The 21,507-nt window shown below is 35.9% G+C and overlaps 1 protein-coding gene across 1 annotated transcript in view; it reads right to left on the bottom strand.

Moving 5' to 3' along the window:
* ARFGEF1 (ADP ribosylation factor guanine nucleotide exchange factor 1) overlaps positions 1-17,813 on the bottom strand; it is a 147,325-nt gene extending 129,512 nt beyond the window's left edge. The window contains exon 1 of the mRNA XM_031946292.1: positions 17,690-17,813. Coding sequence (XP_031802152.1) covers positions 17,690-17,813 — 124 coding nt within the window. The remainder of the gene's footprint in view (positions 1-17,689) is intronic.
* Positions 17,814-21,507: the final 3,694 nt, after the last annotated feature.

The raw sequence follows: 21,507 nt of genomic DNA, 5'->3' as shown, positions 1-21,507 counted from the left end.
TGTCCAGTCACTTTGCACCCTTAGTCCATCACCTTTCTGTCAGGGGATAGCTAGCATTCTACAACAAAGAATCCAGATTCTTCATCTGGAATCATGGCTTGTCATCACAGTAATCCTTGAAAGTTAGGCAGGACAAGTGCTCAATTTTACAAGAGAAAAATGATGCTCTGAAAGATCTTGTCTATAGTTTATGGTCATAAAATTAAGAAGTGCCAGAACTTAAGTTTAACCTAGGTCTCCAAACTCCTGACTCCAAACTCAGGGTTCTTAGAAGAAATCAGAAGAAAATATGGACTTTCCCCCCCAAGAGCAGATTAAAAAGAATCCAACGGAAAGGGAAAGGTTGAAAATGCTGTTAAAATAGTGTTTATCAATATGTAACCTATAACCAATTTTCAAAATTTTAAACAATATTAATAATTTGCCAATAACTTTGGGTTTGAGAAAAGCAACCTCAAAACTAAGCCCAATTAACAATTTACATCGTATGTTAATTACTATAATTTCATTTTACCCCATTTCCAAAAAAAGACTAGGAAGAGTCTTTTTAGAGATTAAGTATAACTCTACCCTCACTCCCTATATAAATAAGATTTTCTTCCAACTCTAAATCTAGCAGTTTCCAATATCCTATGCTGTCTCCCAAAAGTCCTGGAAATTATCTGAATAAAAATGATTAAATAACAAAAAATAAATTAAAATTGCCAGTGGAGAAAATATAGAGAAGAAGAAGAAATACAGTCTTGGAAACTACCTAACACCTTGAGAAGTGAAAGGAAAATAAGGACTCAATAAAGAGGAGAGCAAAGGTTCAAGGAAAAGAACATCACAAAAGTACAGGTTCATGGAAACCAAGATGCTACTTTTTGCAAGAAATTTTTCCTGGTCTTCCTTAATCTTAGAGTTTTTTCTTTGAGATTACTTCCAAGATATTCCATATATATATTTTTTGTGTACATAGATGCTTCTCATATTGTCTCCTCACTTAGACAGTAATCCTGAGAAAAGAGACTAGGTTTTTTGTTTTGTTTTGTGGGGATTTTTGCCTTTCTTTGTACTTCTAGAACTAAGTACAGTGTCTGGAACATAGAAGTTGCTTAATAGGGGAGAATGAGATGGCACAGTGGATAAAATGTGGGGTCTGTGATCACAGAAGACCCGTGTTCAAATTCAGCTTCATTCATTTACTAACAGTGTGACCCTGTTTATCTCAGTTGACTCATCTGCAAAATGAGCTGGAGAAGAAAATGATAAGAGTGCTGCAATATCTTTGCCAAGAAACTCCGAATGGGAGTCACAAAGAGTCAGAGACAACTAAATAATGACTGAGCAGAGCATGGGATTTTCTTAACAAAGATACTGGAGATATTCCTTCTCCAGTGAATTAACGCAAACAGAGGTTAAATGACTTGCCCAGGGTCCCATAGCTAGTGAGTATTTGAAGTTGTATTTCATCTCAGGTTTTCCTAACTCCAGGCCCAGAACCCTCTTCACCAAGCCATTTAGCAGTCTCCGATTTTGAAACTATTACCCATATTATTGACTGTGGATATTATATTTATGATTTCTTATATTGTTTTCTCTTAGGGTAAATATTAAAAAAAACAAAACAACAACACTTAAACTCCACAATGACACATCTTTTAGGAATACTTTATTATGCAAATGACAGCATTAGATACTTGCTCCTTGGGTTTATGGCTATATCTATTGAGTTTCTGTAGCATTCCTGATGCTGCCCCTGTAGCAGCTGCCTTAAGGAAGGCTTACTGGTTGTTCTAGAGTATGACTTTCCATGCAATATCCTTCTGGTTAGTCTAAACACCTTCAGTTCTTTCATCTTAAAAAAAAAAAAAAAAAGTACCACTATATGAACCACATTGATGCACAAAATGACTACTCAAGCAGCTGATTAGATTCCCCTTAGTTCTCCAAAAGTTAAGTGCTTTATTTGCCTTTCATTACTTTTCCTTAGATTACAGTGAGAGTGTCACCCCCTTTTCCCAATAGAATCAGTCATTCTCAGTTTCTCTGAGTGGGAGAAAAATTCTTACAAAATTTTCCATTTCTTTAATGGCCATTCTTTAATAAACCTTCAGAAAACACTAAAAAAAAAAAAAAAAAAAAAAAAAAAGAGAGAGTAATAAAAATACTATTAAGTAGGGGAGAGGGGAAGAAAGAAGAATGGAGAAGCTCATAAGCTGCTTCTTATTCATGAGTCTCAACAGGACCCCTCACACCTCCAAAATAAAGAATTGTGTTCAGTCAAATACTTCCCTTTGGAAAGTATTTAGAAACTAGCTGGAAAACAATCTGATAAGAACAAACTGGATGGGGGAGGGTCCAGAGATGATGAAATATGGTATCAATGGAAGCCACTGTGGGTTATTTAGCCTATGACATGAATCCAATTTAAATACCTCCTATAACACATGGAAAACAAATATTCAATATGCTCACTCATCAAACATCTATTAAGTGCCTATTACATGCAAAAAAGGTACAGGCAGATCCAATTGAGATCTTGGTCAAGTACTTACAATCAAAAAATGCAACATAGTATAATGGAAAGAACATGAGTTAGATGCAGGAGATGTAGGTTTGAATTCAGCCTCAGATTTTATTAGTTGTGTATTCAATACTTTTTGTTCTGTAAACTATGAACAAAAAGTATTTTTTGTTTAATCCTAGGATGATATGATATACTATTCATAATATTCTTCTAAATTTATTCATTAGAAGCTTACAATAACTATAACTTTCCCCACCAAATAAAATTTAATTATAATCATAATGTAGAATGTTATTCTACTTATAACTATAAAACTCAATATAAAATTAAAAACTAATTATAACAATTATAATATTTTAAGCAGGATAGTCTGTAAGAATTAAAACTAAACCAACAAAAACTAGTATGCTTATTATTATTTGCAAGAATTCAGAATAAATTTCTGTATTTTATTGAATATGTGTATATAAAATTAATGAAATTACTTACAACTTTAAAGATATTTAACAATCATATAAAATTTAATTTCAATATTAGATTTTAAAAATTTGAACACATGCTACTTTGTTCGGTATGGTACATATTGAGTTTAATTTTGTCTTTTGATTTAAAAGAATAATAAAGTAAAAATGCTCACTCTTACAAATTTGTGGTAGAAAATGGGAGACTTTAAAAAACTGTTGTGTTGAAAGATGGAATTAATTTTTTAGTTACCTAATCCATCAATGAAAATGAACAGCTAGTTATGAAATAGATTTACTTTTCTACCGCCCAATGACAAGCATTTTCGATGACAAATGTATTTTAAGTTCAATTGCAAAGCATTGCTTTGCTTTTGAATACTTTTATATGCAAGGTAAGGACTGAATCTCTTCAGATGTTCTTTTCTTATACCATAGTATCCATATACCATATATCCATATATCATATACCATATACCATATATCCATATACCATATCGTTGTTGAGGTATATAATGATCTCCTGGTTTTGCTCATTTCACTCAGCATCAGTTCATGTAAGTCTCGCCAATCCTCTCTGTATTCATCCTGCTGGTAGTATTGCTTACAGAGCAATAATATTCTATAACATTCATATACCACAATTTACTCAACTGTTCTCCAATTGAGGCATCCATTCATTTTCCAGCTTCTAGCCACTACAAACAGGGTTGCCACAAACATTTTGGCACATACAGGTCCCTTTCCCTTCTTTAGTATCTCTTTGGGTTGTATAAGCCCAGTAGAAACACTGCTGGATGAAAGAATAGTATTCTAAATAGAGGATAAATTCACATCAGAAAATAGCTTTAATGCAAGTGGAAATATAAGATCTGTTTCTGTAGAATGTTTGTAATAGTTTCAGGATGGCTTATAATGTACATGCCCAGTGACTACTGTTTTCAAACAACCCAACATTTTTTTGCACAGTTCAAATACAAACATTTGAAACATCTTGAGGATGTGATCACAGATGATAAGGTATGATTGATGGTAATAGAGGGGAATGAAGGAGATACTCGGGTATAGTGTACAGAACACAAATGAGGATATGTATATGTAACTGACATGAAAATTGTATTGCCCTCAAATGTAGAATTCTTATGGCAGTTTGTAAAACAATCTGATGATATTGAGAAACTGCAGCAACATGATATGTTTTGTCAGAAGCGATCATGGTTTGGTGTGATCACTGTATGAAAATCAAAATTACTACATATATAGCCACAGCCATTTTGAATTACTGCAGGAAACAAATTTATCCTTCAAATATGCATGTACTTGTTATCACAGAAAAATATACTTGAAACATAACCAGGCAATTATTTACTGCTTAAGTTCCATTAAATAATTTTTAATGTGAATTCCTTGGATCATTATCCTTTAAATGAGAACCACCAATTTACATCAGAGTTGTAAGGTAAATACTTTACAAATCTTAAAGCATTATAGAAATAGGAATTAGTATCACCACAATCTAATGAAAATATTAATACTTGTAATTGCCCAATACTAGATTATTTGTAAAATGTGAATCCCAATAATCAACAAAGAAATCATAATCTATTAATGACTTTGTTATGCTTTATTTCCCACGATCTAAATTGGAACCTAATTTTAAATATACCTCAGCCTCTAGCAGGCATCTATGTTAGACATATGGAGATAATTAAATAGGTAAGTTTTACTATCACTATAAAAGAAATAAAAATTGAATCTTTCATTTCATGAATATATGAAACCCCCAGAGGCAGGCCTTTAACCAAGACCAGAACCCATATCCAATTGGTCTAAATTAATAAGTAATTCCATTTTAGTAATACTGTATAAACCTTCATTCAAATCTGTTCTCTATATATCCCCTAGGCTGAACAGTTGGTGAATGTAATTCTCATCTTCAATCTCAGTAACACAGTATATATTAGATGTATTTTCTAATTAATTGTAAAAGTCAATGTTACTGCTGTTATTTATCTAATTACCTTAAGCTCATATAGACAGTATTTTATACTACTTACAGAATCCTTTTAAAAAGGTGAAATTGTTAAGATAAGTTTCTAAATAATTACATTGTACATAGATATTAATCTATGATATACATAATTCAACTAAAAGCAAAAATAGATTTAATATTTACATAATGAATTTTATTTTTTTCTCCCTATTAACTCCTTTCTCAAGTTAAAAAAAGAAAAAAAATTTCAAAAAAGTAGAAAGAGTTTGCTCCCATGTTTTCTATTTAGAAGTATTTTTCTGAATTAATGCTGGGAATAAGTAAATAGATTTGAAAGCTAAAAGAAACATGGGGGAAAAGATAAAGGAGGAACAAGGAAATGAAAAGATGTTTTTGGTAGGTGTTCAAAAGAAAATAGGTAAAAATAAGGAAAAAAGGGGAGAGGAAGTAGATCATACTTCATTAACTGGACTGTAAGCATAAACTTTTGACTTCATTCACTATCTAGGAATATTTTAATTTTCTTATGTTATCTTTTTTTTCCTCCTTGAGAAAGACTGCCTTATTAAAGGGGTAAAATACTTAGGGAATTTAACTTGTTGAATCAACAGAGCTTTTATATTACGGAGCTTGAATCAAGGCTGAAGTGTGAGAGAGGCCTTATTCACAGAACATTTCATTAGCTATGCATAAATATAAAGCAAACAAAGCTCCATATTTGTTATTATTGGAAGAGTCTCTCAGTATTGTAAAAGATGGAAAACTACAATATTAACAATAGGCCTTGGATGGTACAAACCTCTTGAGGGAGAATGGGGGGAAAAAGTGAGGCATTCATTTTTAATGAAACAAGTTAGATTTTAAGTATAATCCTTAAGGACACAGCAACACATTTGATCTCTAAAAAGTATAAAAACAAAATAGCCAGTTTTCCCAAAATATAATACTTTTCTATCCAGTATTTAAGAAGAAGCCTCTGACAAATATTATTTATACACATAAGAGAAAAATATACTCCATCAAAAGACAAGCTTTAAAAGTAACCAACTTTATCAAATATGATTTTGGAAACACAAAAATAAATAAATATTAAATTATTTCATACATTTTACAAGGGAAAACATAACTTAAGAAACACACCTGAAGACAGCTTTTGTTACAACGATGGGTTTCCAGTAACATAACATGTTGTCTATTTGTCTAAATCTAGCGGAGTCAACATCAAATAGAAATAGAGGCCATTAAACCTTACATGAAGATCCCTATGGGACACATATTAACTTAGTTTTTAAAGGTAGTATTATCTATGCTTTATTACACGTTTATTTATTTTTGCCAAATATTTCTCAAATTTATTTTAAATTAATGAGCTGCATGCAGCCTATGGGACACATGTTTTGACTTCTTAGGCCTTAGATAGACATTGACATTCTGCTAGAAAAACATGCTTGCCATAAATTTTTCTTTTCAAAAAAAAAAAAAAAAAAAAAGTCATAGAACAGAATATTTCTACTATACATACGTGTATAGTTTTATTCTGAAGTACTGTGTGTTGGATACAAACAGGATCCAACATCCCAATCACTTATGTGTTGCATAAAGAAGTAAAAATGGCACAAAAGAAAAAAGATTGGCTGATCTAGAAACAGTACTCACAGAAGAGTGGTCCTTATACATCTACACAACTTTGAGAGCTTAAGGAATAGAAACTTAAGTATCTGAAAGAGTTCAGGATACCAAATGTTTTGAACAAAGCTTGAACTTTATTGTTGATAAAAATTAAAAAAAAAAATTAACCAAAAATGAACAATTATTGACCCATATAGCTAGTTTCTCACCTTCAACAAATGGCTCTTGTGCAAAAAAAAAAAAAAAAAAAAAAAAGATTCAGGGAAATGTTGATAGGCTAAAAAATAACTTGACCCTGTGAATGAAGCCAGTCAGTCAGTCAAGAAACACTTATTAAGCATCTACTATGTTCCAGTCACTAGACTAAGCCATATCAAGAATGGCAAATACTAGTCTCTGCTCTCAAGGGGCTCACAGTCTAATGGGAAGACAATATGCAGAAAGTTATGTACAATCAAGCTATACACAGGATAAATTGGAAATATACAATCAAGCTATACACAGGATAAATTGGAAATAATCAACAGAGAGAAGGCACTAGAATTAAAGAGTATTCAGGAAAGGTTTTCTATATAAAGTGAAATTTGAGCTGGGATTTGAAGAAAGACAGGGAAATCAAAAGGCAAAGGATGAAGAAAGAAAGCATTCTAAGAATTGAGGACAACCTGTGAAAATGCCCAGATTCAAGATGGAGTGTCTTTTTAAAAAAACAGCAAGGAAGCTGTCATGCGATCCCAGAGTATTGGGAATGAAGGGCTAATAAGGTGTAAGAAGACTGAAAATATGTGCAAGGAAAGGAACAGCTAAAGGATTTCAATGCCAAATAGAAATCTGATATCATATTTGATGCTGGAATTGATAGAAACACACTGAGATTTACTGAAGGGAGAGAAATAACAGTCAAATACAAATTATAAAGATCACTTTGGCAGCTGAATGGAAGATGGACTGGGGTAGAAACTTAAAAGTAAGAAGGGATTAGATCAAACTACCTACCATCTTTGGAAGAGAGGAGAAAGGGAAGGGAGGGAAAAAACTTTGGAACTCAAAATCTTATAAAAATGAATGCTAAAAATTTTCCTGTCATATATCTAGGGGAACAATACTCATATTAAAGTAGAGAGGGCTCCCAGCAGGCTAATGCAATGGTATAAGGTAATGAGGGTCTATTAAGTTGGAGGCAATAGCATAGGAGAGAAGCGTGCATATGAGAAGAGATGGTCAAATGAACAGGTTTGGCAACAGATTGGATATAGGGAATGAGAAAGAATGAAGAGATGCAGATAACAAATAGATTGTGAACCTGAGTGACTAGGAGGATGGTTGATACATATCCCAAATAATAACAGGGAAGTTAGGAAAAAAAGAAGGTTCAGAAAGAAAAGATGATTATTTGATAATGTTGAGTTTAAGATGTTACAGGACATTCAGTTCAAGATATCAGAAAGGCAATTGGGAATGAAAGATTGAAGAGATTATCCAAAAGAGGTTAGGACTGGATTAGTTGATTTGAGAAACATCTAGATAGTGATGATTATTGAATCCAAGGCAGTTGATGTGATCACCAAATAAAATACCAGGACAGAGCCTGTGAACATCCATAGTCAGCAGATATTACTTGTGTGAAGGATCAAGCAAAAGAGATTGAACAATCAAATAGGAAGAGAACTAGGAGATAATGAACTAAAAACTCAGAAAAAGAGATTATCAAGAAGGGGATAATCCAGTGTCAAAGGCTGCAGAGAAATCAAGCTATTGAGAAAGAGCATTTAGACCATCAGAAGGAAAACTAAAATAAAATTGTCACAAAAATCCAGAAAGGAGGGAGTATCTGGGAAAAGAATGCTCAGCTGTGTCAAATACGGCAGAGATAAAAAATAAAGCCTAAGAAAAAGCCATAATATTTGGCAATTAAGAAATCATTTGTAATTCTGGAGAGAGTATTTTCAATTGAATGATAAGACTGCAAACCAGATCGCAAAGGGCTTAGAATTGAGTCAGGAGAGGAAACGGGGGGGGGCACATGTGGTTTTTTCGTTTTAGCTGAGAAGAGAAATATAGGATAGCTACTAGAGATAATTATAATAAGATCAAGTGAAAATTTTCTAATGATGGAGAAAACAGGTGTGTTTGTAAGTAGGGAAAAACAACCACAGGAAGACACTGATAATTAAAGAGAGAATGGGGATCATAATGAGGTCAATCTGCTGGAGAGATTAGAGATAATGGGATAAAGAGTATGATTCGAGGGCCTGTCCTGGTCAAAGAGGACCACATCTTCATCAAAGACTAGAGTGAAAGAGATAGTAGGGGCTACTGTGAGCTATGAGGATGAAAGAAGAGAGGGAACTATTAGGAAATAGCCTCAATTTGATCTCTCTCTTCTTCAGTGTATCTTCCATACAGGTGCCAAAACAATTTTCAGAAAGCAATCCTACTACATTCACTCCTCTGTTCAAGAAACTTCAGTGTCTCTTCAAAATTTCCAAATTTATTAGACATTACATCCTTTTATATTCCAATTAAATTTGTTTACTTCCTCTTACATAACACTCCATTTCCTGCCTCTGTGCCTTTATATGTAGGTTATACATTACTAGAATGCGACCTTTCTTCACTTATTTCTCTTCACCCTTATTCCTCTTCAAGCTTTAGTTCAAGTGTCACCTCTTTCAAGAGCTTGCCTGATTACCCCAGTTGTTATTCCTCAAAATAATTTTGTATTTGTGTGTGTGTGTGTGCGCGCGTGTGCGTATGTGTGTGTATGTAAATAAGCACAGTGCTTTATGGTTAGTAGACATTTAAAAATGTTGACTGTTATAATAAGGCTTGTATCTTCCAGAAGACTTTTATCTAGTTTTAGATTTAAATTTAGATCTAAATTGGTTCTTAATAAATTCTTTTAGAGTCCATTTCCTCCCTGGCCAGTCCCAATTTTTTATAACTGTTTTTAGGTCTTATATTCTACATACCTTATTTTTCTTTTCCATCCCTAGGCTTCTGAATGGCGAGAGTTCAATATGTAGATCTACCATGTTGCTGACATTTTTCTACTATGCCACTGAGTAGGTACTATACTATTCTTTCCCCCAACATTACCATTCCTAGAAAACTGTCAATTTCCCTAACTCCATTATTCCTCTAACCTCCCAGACCAAATCACCCTTCTCTAGTCACTACTCCTCTATATGTGCTTTATCCCCTATACTTAGACCACAAGGTCCCCGAGGTGAGGAGCTATTTTTTATATATCCCCAATACTATACACAAAGTAATACTTAAAACAGATTTCTTTTTCATTAATTCCTCAAAGGTAGTTTTCACTTTGTTAGAAGAGTTCTATAAAAATTTCTTTACATAATTATGACTTAGTAAAAACAAATGTCAAAACACTATACATATGAAATAAATTTTCTCTTCAGACTTCAGAAATATATAAAGTAATATTTCTTTTAACCTGGAAAATATACATAATGTGAAAATAAAGCACACACACAAAAAAGTCTCTTAGCAGTTAAAATAGAGGTCCCATAAGCAGTAAAACTTGCCCCTTTCTTCATAAAGTCTCATGATTCCTTACTCAGAACACTCACACAGTCATTATGTCTCAGTGGCAGCATTTAAACCTTGGTCTTTCTAACTTAATAGAAGGTAAATTCTCTAATCATCAAGCCATTCTGGTTTCCAAGTCCCCAACTTTGCTAATAATTTAAGAATACACTGTTGAGCAGGAGCAGACTGTAGATTAGTTTGGTTTTAGTGAATACAGTTAAGTAGCCTTTGTAGTTTCTGCATTTAAAATGTTTTTGAGATGTCTGTGCTTGAATTGAGGAAAAGCTTTACAGTAGTAATACCATTTCTGCATCTTTTCTATAGCTGTTACGCTAATAATTTATAACTGGAGCAAAGAAAATGATGCTGCTAGCATAAACTGAATTTGATTCATACATATCATTATTTGATTGGATGTGTTATCAATATAAGTTCTTCTTCCTGCATTGTAGATCACAACTCATACACTTTCATCTTAAGCAACTCTTCCTTACAAATAGTCATGTTGGTGACCTTCCATTGGATCCCTTGAAATTCTGGAAATACCGAAGTTGTACACAGGCTCCTCTTCTTTATTTCATTATATGACTGGCTTCCCTCATCTTATTATGTATCTCTCTGATGACATCTTTTACATTGCTTTGAGTGAGCAATTCTTAGTTGAGAATGTGTTGCAGCCTCCTCATGATCTACTTTACTTTAAATCTTTGAAGACAATAGTATGGTGTAGCTTATAGCCAGCCCTGCAGCATCACCAGGAGAATATTAAAAAAAAAAAAATAATAAAAAAAAAAAAACAGTACTTTTTCTTAGGGAGAAGCTTGGGGATCATTAAAAGTACTGCACCATTTTCCAAAGCAAACAGAAGACACTGTCCTCCTTCCTGTTCAATTTTACGTGTAGCACACTGACCAGAATATATTTACTGATGGATATGCTTTACAAATTACTTATCTAAATGCATATAATAGTCTGGATAATAGGTGTTCTTTCTCCTCTTAATTTTTACTTTTGTTGACAGTTAAGATTGAACTCTTAAATGATTATGGATCTCAGCAAGTAGGCGTCACTCACTAGAACACTAGTCAGAAGTGAGAAAGATCTGAGACAAATAATGCTTCAGATATTTATTATATGTATGATCCTGGTCATGTCACTTAACCTTTAAGTTTCAGTTTCCTCATATAGAAAATGAAAAAGAGGAAGGAAGGCATTTTATAACTAAGTTAACGCTTAGATATAGAATTTAGCACAGATCATCAGGAAATAAAATCAAGATGCTTCTTGATGTGCATTCAGTATATCTTTTGCTATAATTCAATTCTGAATATTATAATAATTCTATAAGACTCATATATTTCCTTGTAGATATTCACTATAAATAGAAAATAAAGTCATTAGATTAAGATACCTTAATATTCTGAAATTCAATGTCATCAGAAATGTTTTGGTCATTATACTGTAATCAAAGCAACAGTATGGACTGATTCCACAATATCATCAAAAATTACTTTAAAAAACCCCAAAACCTTATCGAATCCAGGTTTACAATTAATTTAACTGGAGCCCAGTTTATGTAAAAAGCATTCTATAATTCTGTTGACAATACCCTAGCCTACGAAAATGTTAAAGCACATATAAAAAGTTGAATTAAAAAAAATGTAAATATATAATAGTTTTTTTCACTGGCAATTATAGTAACATTTTCCTGTCATCATTTTATAAGGGATATGGCCCCCTTTCCACCACCCATCTCCAAATAATTACCCAATATTTTTTCTTGCTTAGAAAAAAGTTCTTTCTCCAAAGGCACTTTTCTAAATAAAACATACTTGGCCCAATCGGGGGGGGGGGGGGGGGGGGGGGAGGTGATGTTAAAAAAAAAAAAAAAGTCCATTCACCTTATTTCTATCTGTTCTCTTTCATAAACTAGGGTTGCAAGACCCTGGTTTCCCAGTATTGCACAACCATTCTTGTAAGGAGACACTGCTGAATCCAAATCCAAAAAATTTAAAGGAAAAGAAAACCTTAAAATAAATACTATCTTACTAACTAAATTATTAGAGAATCCATCTTGCTGAATTCCTCTCTTCCTCCAAGACAGGGCTCAAGCACCATCTTACTGTACACGAAATCTTTTCTAATCCCTTCATTTGCTAGTACCCTCCTTCTGAAATACCTTTTATTTAGCTATTTCGTATTTATTCTCTTTATATATTTAGTTGTCTCTATTTTTACATGTCCTTATGTCTCCCCCAATAGAATTTAAATCCTTTGCCAAGTAGGAATTTTTTCATTTACTCTATTTGTGTTTGCTAGAACCTAGCACACTTCCTGGCCCAAATTACGTGCTCAAAAAATGCTTATTGATTGGTTGGTGACAAAAATTAACATTTATATAAGATTTCATGGTTTGCAGAGCACCTTTCAAATATTTCATTTTAACTATAAAACAATCCTGGGAATTTGCTATTATTTTACAGATGAGGGAAACTGAGTGACTTGCTCAGGATTGCCATGTTTCTGAAATCACATTAGAATTCAGGTCTTCCTGTCTCCAAATCTAGCACTCTACAGGTGATTAAAGTAGCAAGACTCTGACACCTAAAATCAGAGGAACTAGGTTTGCATTTCTGTCTCCCTTAGTTAAATCTGGACTCTATTCAGTTCTCTGGATTTCTTTCTCTATTCAGTCCTTGCAACCCTTTTCTTTAATTGGTCAGTTTCTCCTGGAACCTACATTTTAAGTAAACTGCCCAAGCCAGCCACTTTTACTCCTTCAGTCATCTCCAAGTCTCAGCTCCTGTCTCTCCAGACTTCTTTTTCCACCATGCCCCCATGCTAGTCTCTTTTTTCTACTTTCCTTTCTCAGTTTTCTTTTATATGTGGTCTCCTCCCCCACCCCCCATTGAAATATAAGGTCCCTTTCCAAGGCAATCCCAATAGACTTTGGATATAAAATATCATCTACATCCAGAAAAAGAACTATGGAGATTGAATGTAAATGAACACATGCTATGTTCATTTCTTTTTTTTGCTTTTCCAAACTTTTCCCCTTTTATTCTAATTTTTCTCTCCAAACATGATTCATAAAGCAATGTGTATTAAAATGATTAATTTAAGAAAATATAAGCTCCTTGAGGGCAGATATTATAATTTTTGTTGGTATTGTATTACCTATGCAGGACACATAAGTAAGTGCTTATTAACTGATTATTCCTTTGACTTCACTTGTCTGGTCTTCTGTATCCTCATTCGTAAAATGAAGGGTATTCAATAATCTCCAATGTCTATTACTTAGAGAATCAAAAACAAACTTCTCTGGCATTTAAAGCACTTCATGACTTGGCGGGCACAGTGCTTGTCATATAGTAAGTTTACTAAATAACTTGCCTATCTTTCCATCCTTATACATCACTCCCCTTCACATATTCTATGGTACAGCCCAATTGGCTGGTTCCTCACACATGAAATATTACATCCTGTCTCCATGCCTTTGAACAGGCAGTTGCTTAGAATTCTCCTTTGTACCTCTTTAGTAAGAATGCTTAATTTCTTTCAAAGCTCAATCTACATGAGAACTTTTCTACTTCCACCCCAATGCTTATGTCTATTCCATCAAAATTATATGATATTTATTGTATATGTTTTAGACATATATAGTATCTGCCTCCTAGAGAATATATATTCTTTGAGGATAGGGACAAAGTCATATTTGGTTTTGGACCCTAAATGCTTTACACAGTGCTTGGCATATAACAAACATTTATATATGTTATATATAACTTAACAAATGTTTATTGATCCAAAGACTACATGATCTCAAAGGCTCCTGATACTATACCTATAAATTATAACCATGGTTTTTCTTCCCAAACTTCATGGCCACACTGAAGTTTTAAAATGGTCTTTTACTTTAAAAAAAAAAAAAAAAAAACCTGCTAAAAAGAAAAATGTTCTACAGTAGATCTGGAATTAAACTGACTTTGCTTCTGATGATTGTGTACTTCTGGGTGAGTCACTGTTTTTTTTTATTAATGGAGGTTGCCAAGGGTAGTAAAAGATCATGGCTCAGATGATCATTTAACTTCTCTCCTACTCTTTCCCTCCCTCCCCAATCAGGTTCCTTTTTTAGAGAAGAAAAATTAAAGACAGGGAATCATGTAAATAAATATAGTGTCTCCATTTTTAGGCACACTATAACTTCAAGGAACTACACGATCACATTCTATATATAAGAAAAGTAAGTCAGCAAAATCATTTTGGAAAAGCATTTTAGAAAGTAATGCAAAAATTCAAATCTGTATAACATTTTTCTCACACCAGTCCTATAAGAGAAATGCCAGTATTAATAATTCCCTTTTTACAAATTAAAAGAAACCAGAGGCAAAATGGCCTGCCTGTGGTCATACAGTTAATAAATGTTGAATAAGGATTTGAATCCAGGTCTTTTCCAACGCCAAATCTACTGACCTTTCTACTATACCAACCAGTTTATATACAGTTTTTCTTTCAATCTCTCACTTTTGCTGTCTATCATGTTTTGAATAAAATCTTCTCCCTTTCAACTGTTATTCTTATATACCACACTTCTCTCTAAAAACTTTTTTTTTGGCCAACCTCTTCCCTAATACATAACTGAATCGTTTTATTCTCTTTCAATGTTAGTACCTCCTTCCAATGTCACCATACTCCAAAACTTGTTACTATAACTTCAGACCATCTTCACATACTACTGAATGTGAGGGAAGTTATTGTGATAAGTCTACAGATTAAAAAAAAAAGTCTCATGAATGTCAAGCTTGAGATTTTGAAGCTTGTTAGACTAGGAAGAATTCCTTTTTCAATAGTAAAAGGGAAGTTCTGTCAACATTACAAATGGATATGACATTTTCATCGAAAATTATATTAAATATGATGATGCATTACTATTTCCTTTGGCTCTACATCTTATGGACTATGAAGCCTCTTATAATCATTACATCTCCCAATTATAATCAATGTGAGTTTCTTGAGAGAAGAGATTGTTCTGTTTGTATCCCCAGTACTTACCATATTTCTTTGCATACAACAGGCATCCAATAATTTTTTTTTTAATTTAAGAAACAAAACAAAACAAAACTCATGATACTTAAAAGTCTAAGAGGTACTCTTTCCCCCACCCCTTTTCACGAAGGGAAACAATGCCACCTTCAAGCCCAAAGTAGCAGTACTCCTAAATTCTCTGACACTAAAAATAGCTCTGCTGCTGCCTCATCTGGCAGCAGATGGCCAGACTATTTTTAATTCAAGCTTTTAGGGAGCAGGAATGGATTAAGCTGAGTTCAATGGCCAAGGTTCATCCTCTGGCTCAAGGATGAACAGGGGAAAGTTGTAGTCTAGTAGGGCACCACCAGAGGGCAACATGCATGCGTACGTACGAAGCAGTTTTGGGTTTTAATACAAGTTTATATGAAATGTTAAAAGTAGATTTCTAGTATTTTATATTTTAAAGAATAAGTTTCCTAATACCAAAGAATCAAACCAACAATAAGACTTTTAAAAACACTGTAGGAACTTGGTTTCTTCCTTTCTTTTTTTACATAAGATTCAAGGTTTCTAAATCATGACATATCAGAAATAGACTAGATTTTTTAAACAGGTAAACTCATTTTCAAATCTAGATTTATGTGATTTTCCTAAAAGTTTTATACTTTAAAGAAATGTCCAACTTTACTAAGAATAGATGTATTTTATTTTAATAAGTTGTTTAAATCTTATTTACAGTATTCTATAGTTTGCAGAATGAATTTTGAATACCTTTACTTTTCACTTAATCTTTACCTAAAAATTTAGCAAAGTAGTTTAATTCTTCAATTCTTCAAACTATTGTCATGTGATTTAATTTACTAAAATGTTTCCTAATATGGAAAATTTAAAACCCAAAAGACTAAATCAGTTAAAAATATTTAATTCCATCAAACTTTAACAAAATCTCTGAAAACTTCATTAAAACAAAGCCTCATACTAATACCAAAATAATTATAATTTCATCTCTACTTTCTGATTTTATGACCATGCCTATTAAAGCCCCAACGCAATTTTTATACTACTAAAACCACACTCCAAATACCCTTAAGAAAAAAAAAAAAGGTGTATCAATAAATTGCTAACTTCGATCTGGAAGAAAAAAAGTTTATATCCTTAGAGCCCAAATATTTTAAGCTTTCCAAGTGCCACCTACTTAAGGATCAAAAAGAAAAAAACTGAACATGCAACAAATTAGTGTTCTGTTTATTTTAATAATTTGCAAAGTCCTACTTAAGGATCAAAAAGAAAAAACTGAACATGCAACAACAAATTAGTGTTCTGTTTATTTTAATAATTTGCAAAGTTAATCTTGCAACATCCGGACAAATGACAGCGAAATATTACTTCCCATTGGCTTATTTTAAACAATGTAAATTCATTGGAGGCTTACTTTTTACAATGTTGTTGGTTTTCAAAGGTCGGTCATCCCATGTATATATTTTCTAAAAAGCTCCCCTTTTTCTTCTCATCAATTTTACTTAAACCTATTTCTAATAACACAAAGCATAAACATTTGGCCATTTCTGTTACAAACATTTCCAACTTCAATAAATCTAAGACCTCCCCCCGCCCCCCAGTTTCGGTTGTTTTTACTCCCAGCAATTCCAGTCCTAGTATTCTAGATGTAGGTATTGTTTAGATTTGCGCCAGCGACGGGGCTTCATTACACTGGCTTTCTTTTCTCCACTACGAATCATAATTCATGCTTGAGAGCAGTGACCCCCAAAAGGCACATGGGGTCGGTGTCACTGTCTTTTTCATTTTCCCCTTTCATTCCCACCTCTTCTGGCTACTTAACATCCGAAGCCTTGCTCCGCTTGTTTCTCTTTCCCCCTTCCCAACATACACATACATACGCGCAAACAGTTAACGAAAAAAAACAACCACCACCACTACCACCTCAAGTCTACTTCCAGGTCAGCACCACCGGTGACAACGCTACTACATCTTCCCAGTAGTATTGCAGGCAGAGAAATGTCAGGACTGCATCAACGAGGGGAACAACTTCCGAACCCCTTCCCAGTCAAACCTCCCCAAGACACTCAACTTAAATGCCAGGACAATAGAGAGCCCTTTCCACACCCGAGCTTGACCTCCATTACAAGGCTAATAAAGCAGTGCTCATCTTCTGCTTCATCACAAAGGGTCGTATCCAGCACTCACGGCACTCGGCTTCATCCAACCAAACACACACACACACATATCCCCACTTTCAAGCAGCCTCGTCCACTCCTCTCTCCTTCCCACCCCGGTGTCGGGGCAGCAATTCCTAGATGCACTTTGGCTCCCCTCCCCCACTTTGCCCCTCATCCAGCCGAGTTGACAACTCTTAACGAGGAAGCAGAAAGACGGGGGAAAGGGGATTCAGCAGGCGGTCGGCGGTTCAGCAGGCGGTCGGGCGGCTGGGGGGTCTCCACACACAGACACGCAGACACACACCCCTTCAGGTGTGTCCCCCTTCTCCCTGCTCACCTAAGGCCACCTCGCAGGCTTTGCGCAGCTGAGAGTGATGCGCTTTCTTCACTTCTTTATCGGCCAAAATCTTCTCCAGGGCCCGGGTCAGAAACATGTTTTTCGTCTTCTTCCCTTCATACATGGACGCGGAAGAAGGAAGCGGCGGCGGCGGCAGTAGCGGCTCCCGACCCGCGGCCGGAGGAGGAGGAAGAGGAGGAAGAGAAGGGAGAAAGAGCAGCAGGACAGGGAGGGGGGGGGCGGGGAAGGCGAGAAGGGCAGGAGCAGGAAGGGGCGGAGGGAGAAGGGGCAGAGCCGGAGGGTCGGGTCGGGGTGGGGTGGGGTGGGGTGGGGGGAGAGCCGGCTCCCGGCGGCCCCGCTTTAGCACCCAGGGCCTCGGGCGCCGCCGCCGCCGCCGCTGATGCTTCCTCGTGGGGAGGAGGAGGAGGAGGAGGCTGACGGCTGAGGCCGGCGCGGGGCACTGGAAAGCCCGGGCTTGAGGCGAGGGACGCCGGCCCCTCAAAGGCCCGGCCTTGGTGGGGTCTCCCTGGCTACTGTGGAGATCCGAGCCCGCTGCTGCCGCTGCTGCGGACCCGCCTCCATCACCACCGACCCGTCCCGGCCGCCATGTTGGGAGGAAACGACGCGTCACGCAGCGACTGAACGGAACGGCTGCAGAAGAGGAAGCGGCGGCGGCGGCGGCGGCGGCGGCGGCGGCGGCGCTGCTCAGCCCCAGAGCAGCCGCGGTGGCAGCGGTAGCGGCGGCGGTAGGAGCCGGGAACTGAGGGGTGCGGAGGCAGGCCGCGCCGCAGAACTACGGTGGCTCACCGGGGACTCATCGCCCCTCCCTGCGCGCGTCCCGGGGCTGGGAGGAGGTGTGCTGCGAACCTGCGGGCCGGCCCCCGGACGGCGCAGGCTGCGTCCTCTCCGCCTCCCACACTGATTTTCTTGCTCGGACATCCTCCCCGGGAAAAAAGAACCGCGTGGACGCACCGCGACCACTTTCCCCGGCCGCCGCCGGGGCAGCTCCGCTGCAGCCTGCCCATTCAGCACATGCAAGTGTCACCCCCACATCCCCTGCCGCTGGAGCGCCACTCAGGCCGCGGTTCCCCCCAGCTGCATCTCCTTTCGCACACACCCCGATCCAAGGTCCGGACACCTCAGCGGAGGCGCGTCCTGGGCAAGGGCAAAATAAATCAAGTCCACTTGGAGTCAGGGAAACTAGTTACTTCCCTCTCCGTTTTTCAACCCGCGGGGTGAAACGTGGCTCTGGAAATCCGATCCCCGAGACTGTAGGGTCCCTTCCAACTCCAGTGTTAAGTTTGGCTAAAGCTTGGGTTGCCCCGTTACAGTTTTGTGATTACGGGCCCTTTAACAGAGGAGAAAGCCGTTTCCGAGATTTTTTAGGCAGTGTCAAAATCACGGCATTTTGCATGCACACCGGAACTCAAGCGAAACAGCACCTGGTGCAAGGAAACAAGTATATTCTTCACTGTCTGGAGTTGATAGAAGATACAAACTAAAATCAGAATCCAAACTGTTACAACGTTACTTTCCGGAAAATGAATTCTAAAAAATACAATAGGGAAAATGCATTCCTTGAAGTCCCATGCTGCTTGCTGGTGGTCCGTTAACCCAAGGCTCCCTATTATTAGGAAGTCACTCTATTTCATTCCTTTTTTATTCCACTACAGTGACTTAATTGTCAACTTTGTGGATCGATTTCTATCTTAACTCTCTTGCATTCATACAAACTCTAGATAACTCGGGTATAGCCCTGGAGGAATTAGATTATTAAAGCCTATGAAGTGATGGGATATGGTCCCATCGGGATACGGGATGGGGGTAAAGGGATGGGATTAAAAAAAAAAAAAGTTGAAGGTTACCTTGAATTAGACAAGAATAATGTATTAGAAAACATTCTCTAAATGTAATGCTAAGGACAAAAATTAGAGGCATAAAACCGAATGGAAAAGGGAATAGTGAGAATTTGTATGCCACAAAATACATAAGCAATAATAGATTGACTAGCTAAATGATGATTTTTTTAAATATAAAATGGACAAATCTGAGTGAAACAATATTTAATTTGGGGGAGTGATTTTGTGCATGTATTTAGTGAAAAGAGTTGTCAAAGATGACATGATGTGCTCATTCAGCTAAAGTAAATGAGAAAGCCTTCCAAGATGAATTTTTCGATTAGTCTGTTATTGTGAAGTCCCACAAATGAGTTTATAAATAAGTACCTGTCTCTCTAGGTTTCTTAAGTGCTACAAAACAACTGCCTCCAAGATTGGAAGTAAAAATATTGAACTAATATCAAATTAAATAGACTGTTTGAGATAACAATATTTAATATAGTCTCTTAAAGATTGTTCTTTTTTTTTTTTTTTAAAATTCTACCACATCTGTTTAAATAAGAAACATGATCCTGGTATCTACTTATATTTGAATATACTATTTTCAAAATATGCAGATATGAAATCATTTTCTGTTTTTCAAATTATTTTTCTTGCTTTTGTTATTTTGATTAGCCTTCTAGTTACTGACTCCATTTTTGGCTTTCAGCATTTTCACCCTTCTATTATTAAATTTGTCCTTTCATTTTCAACTGTGATGTACATATGTAGCCTCAGGTTTTCTTTCCTGATATTTCCCTTCCCTCCCCACCTTTTTTTTGTCCCTACTGCTCAACAATATGCATTTTGCAGAGGAATATTTAGGCTTGATATAAGAAAAAAGTTGTAACAATCACAGCTATTCCACAGTGAAATGGATTTGCTGTTATAAAGTTCCCGGCTTACTATAGATCTTCAAGCAAAGGCTGGATCAAATGCCAGTCTCTTAACTGTGTCCTAAGGGCACCTACCTGCAACCAAGCTTGTGAATTCTTTCTCCTAAAACTTAAACTCTTCCTAACTACTCTATAACATGGATTCTATTTCCACAACATCTCTTACATTAACTTACTTCCTTTTTTTTTTCCTTCTCAGTTTTTTCTTTCTTCCTCCCTTTTCCTTTCTTTTTCATTTCTCTCAGTCTCCTTTATTCTCCCTCCCTTTTTCCTTCCTTTCTTTTTTCCTTTTCCCCTAACATCCTTACATTTCTTCTCTTTTCTTCCTTTCTCTTTCTTTTCCTCCCTTTCTTCAGCTTATTCCTCAATTTTTCTTTCTTTTCATCCCCCAATTGATAAATGGTCAAAGAATATAAACAGGCAACTTTCAGATGAAAAAATCAAATCTATAGTTACATGGAAAAAAATTATCTAAATCACTATTGATTAGAGAAATGCAAATTAAAACAATTCTGAGGTATCTCTCAAATTGGCTAGTATGACAGAAAATGACAAATGTTGGAAATAATGTGGAAAAATTGGGACAGTAATGCACTGTTGGAGTTGTGAAGTGAACCAACCATTCGGGAGAACAATTTGGAACTATGTCCAAGAAGCTATAAAACTGAATATGCTGTGACCCAGAAGTACCCCTACTAGGTCTATATCCCAAGGAGATATTTAAAAAAAAAGGAAATGGCCTATATGTAAATATAAATATATAATATATATATGTAAAATATGTAGCAGCTCTTTTGTGTTGATGAAGAATTGGAAATTGAGGTTTTACCTATCAATTGGGTAATGACTAAACAAGTTGTGATGTATGAATACAATGGAATACTGTTATGGTATGAGAAATAACAGGCAAGCAGATTTCAGAAAAACCAAGGAAAATTCACATGAATTGAAGCAAAGTAAAATGAATAGAACCAAGAGAACACTGTATACTGCAACAATGTGTGATGATCGACTATGATTGACTTAATTCTTCTCAGCAATACAT

This window comes from Sarcophilus harrisii, chromosome 1 (assembly GCF_902635505.1).
Source record: "Sarcophilus harrisii chromosome 1, mSarHar1.11, whole genome shotgun sequence".
NCBI lineage: Eukaryota > Metazoa > Chordata > Mammalia > Dasyuromorphia > Dasyuridae > Sarcophilus > Sarcophilus harrisii.
This window is presented reverse-complemented; position numbering and strand designations above follow the sequence as displayed.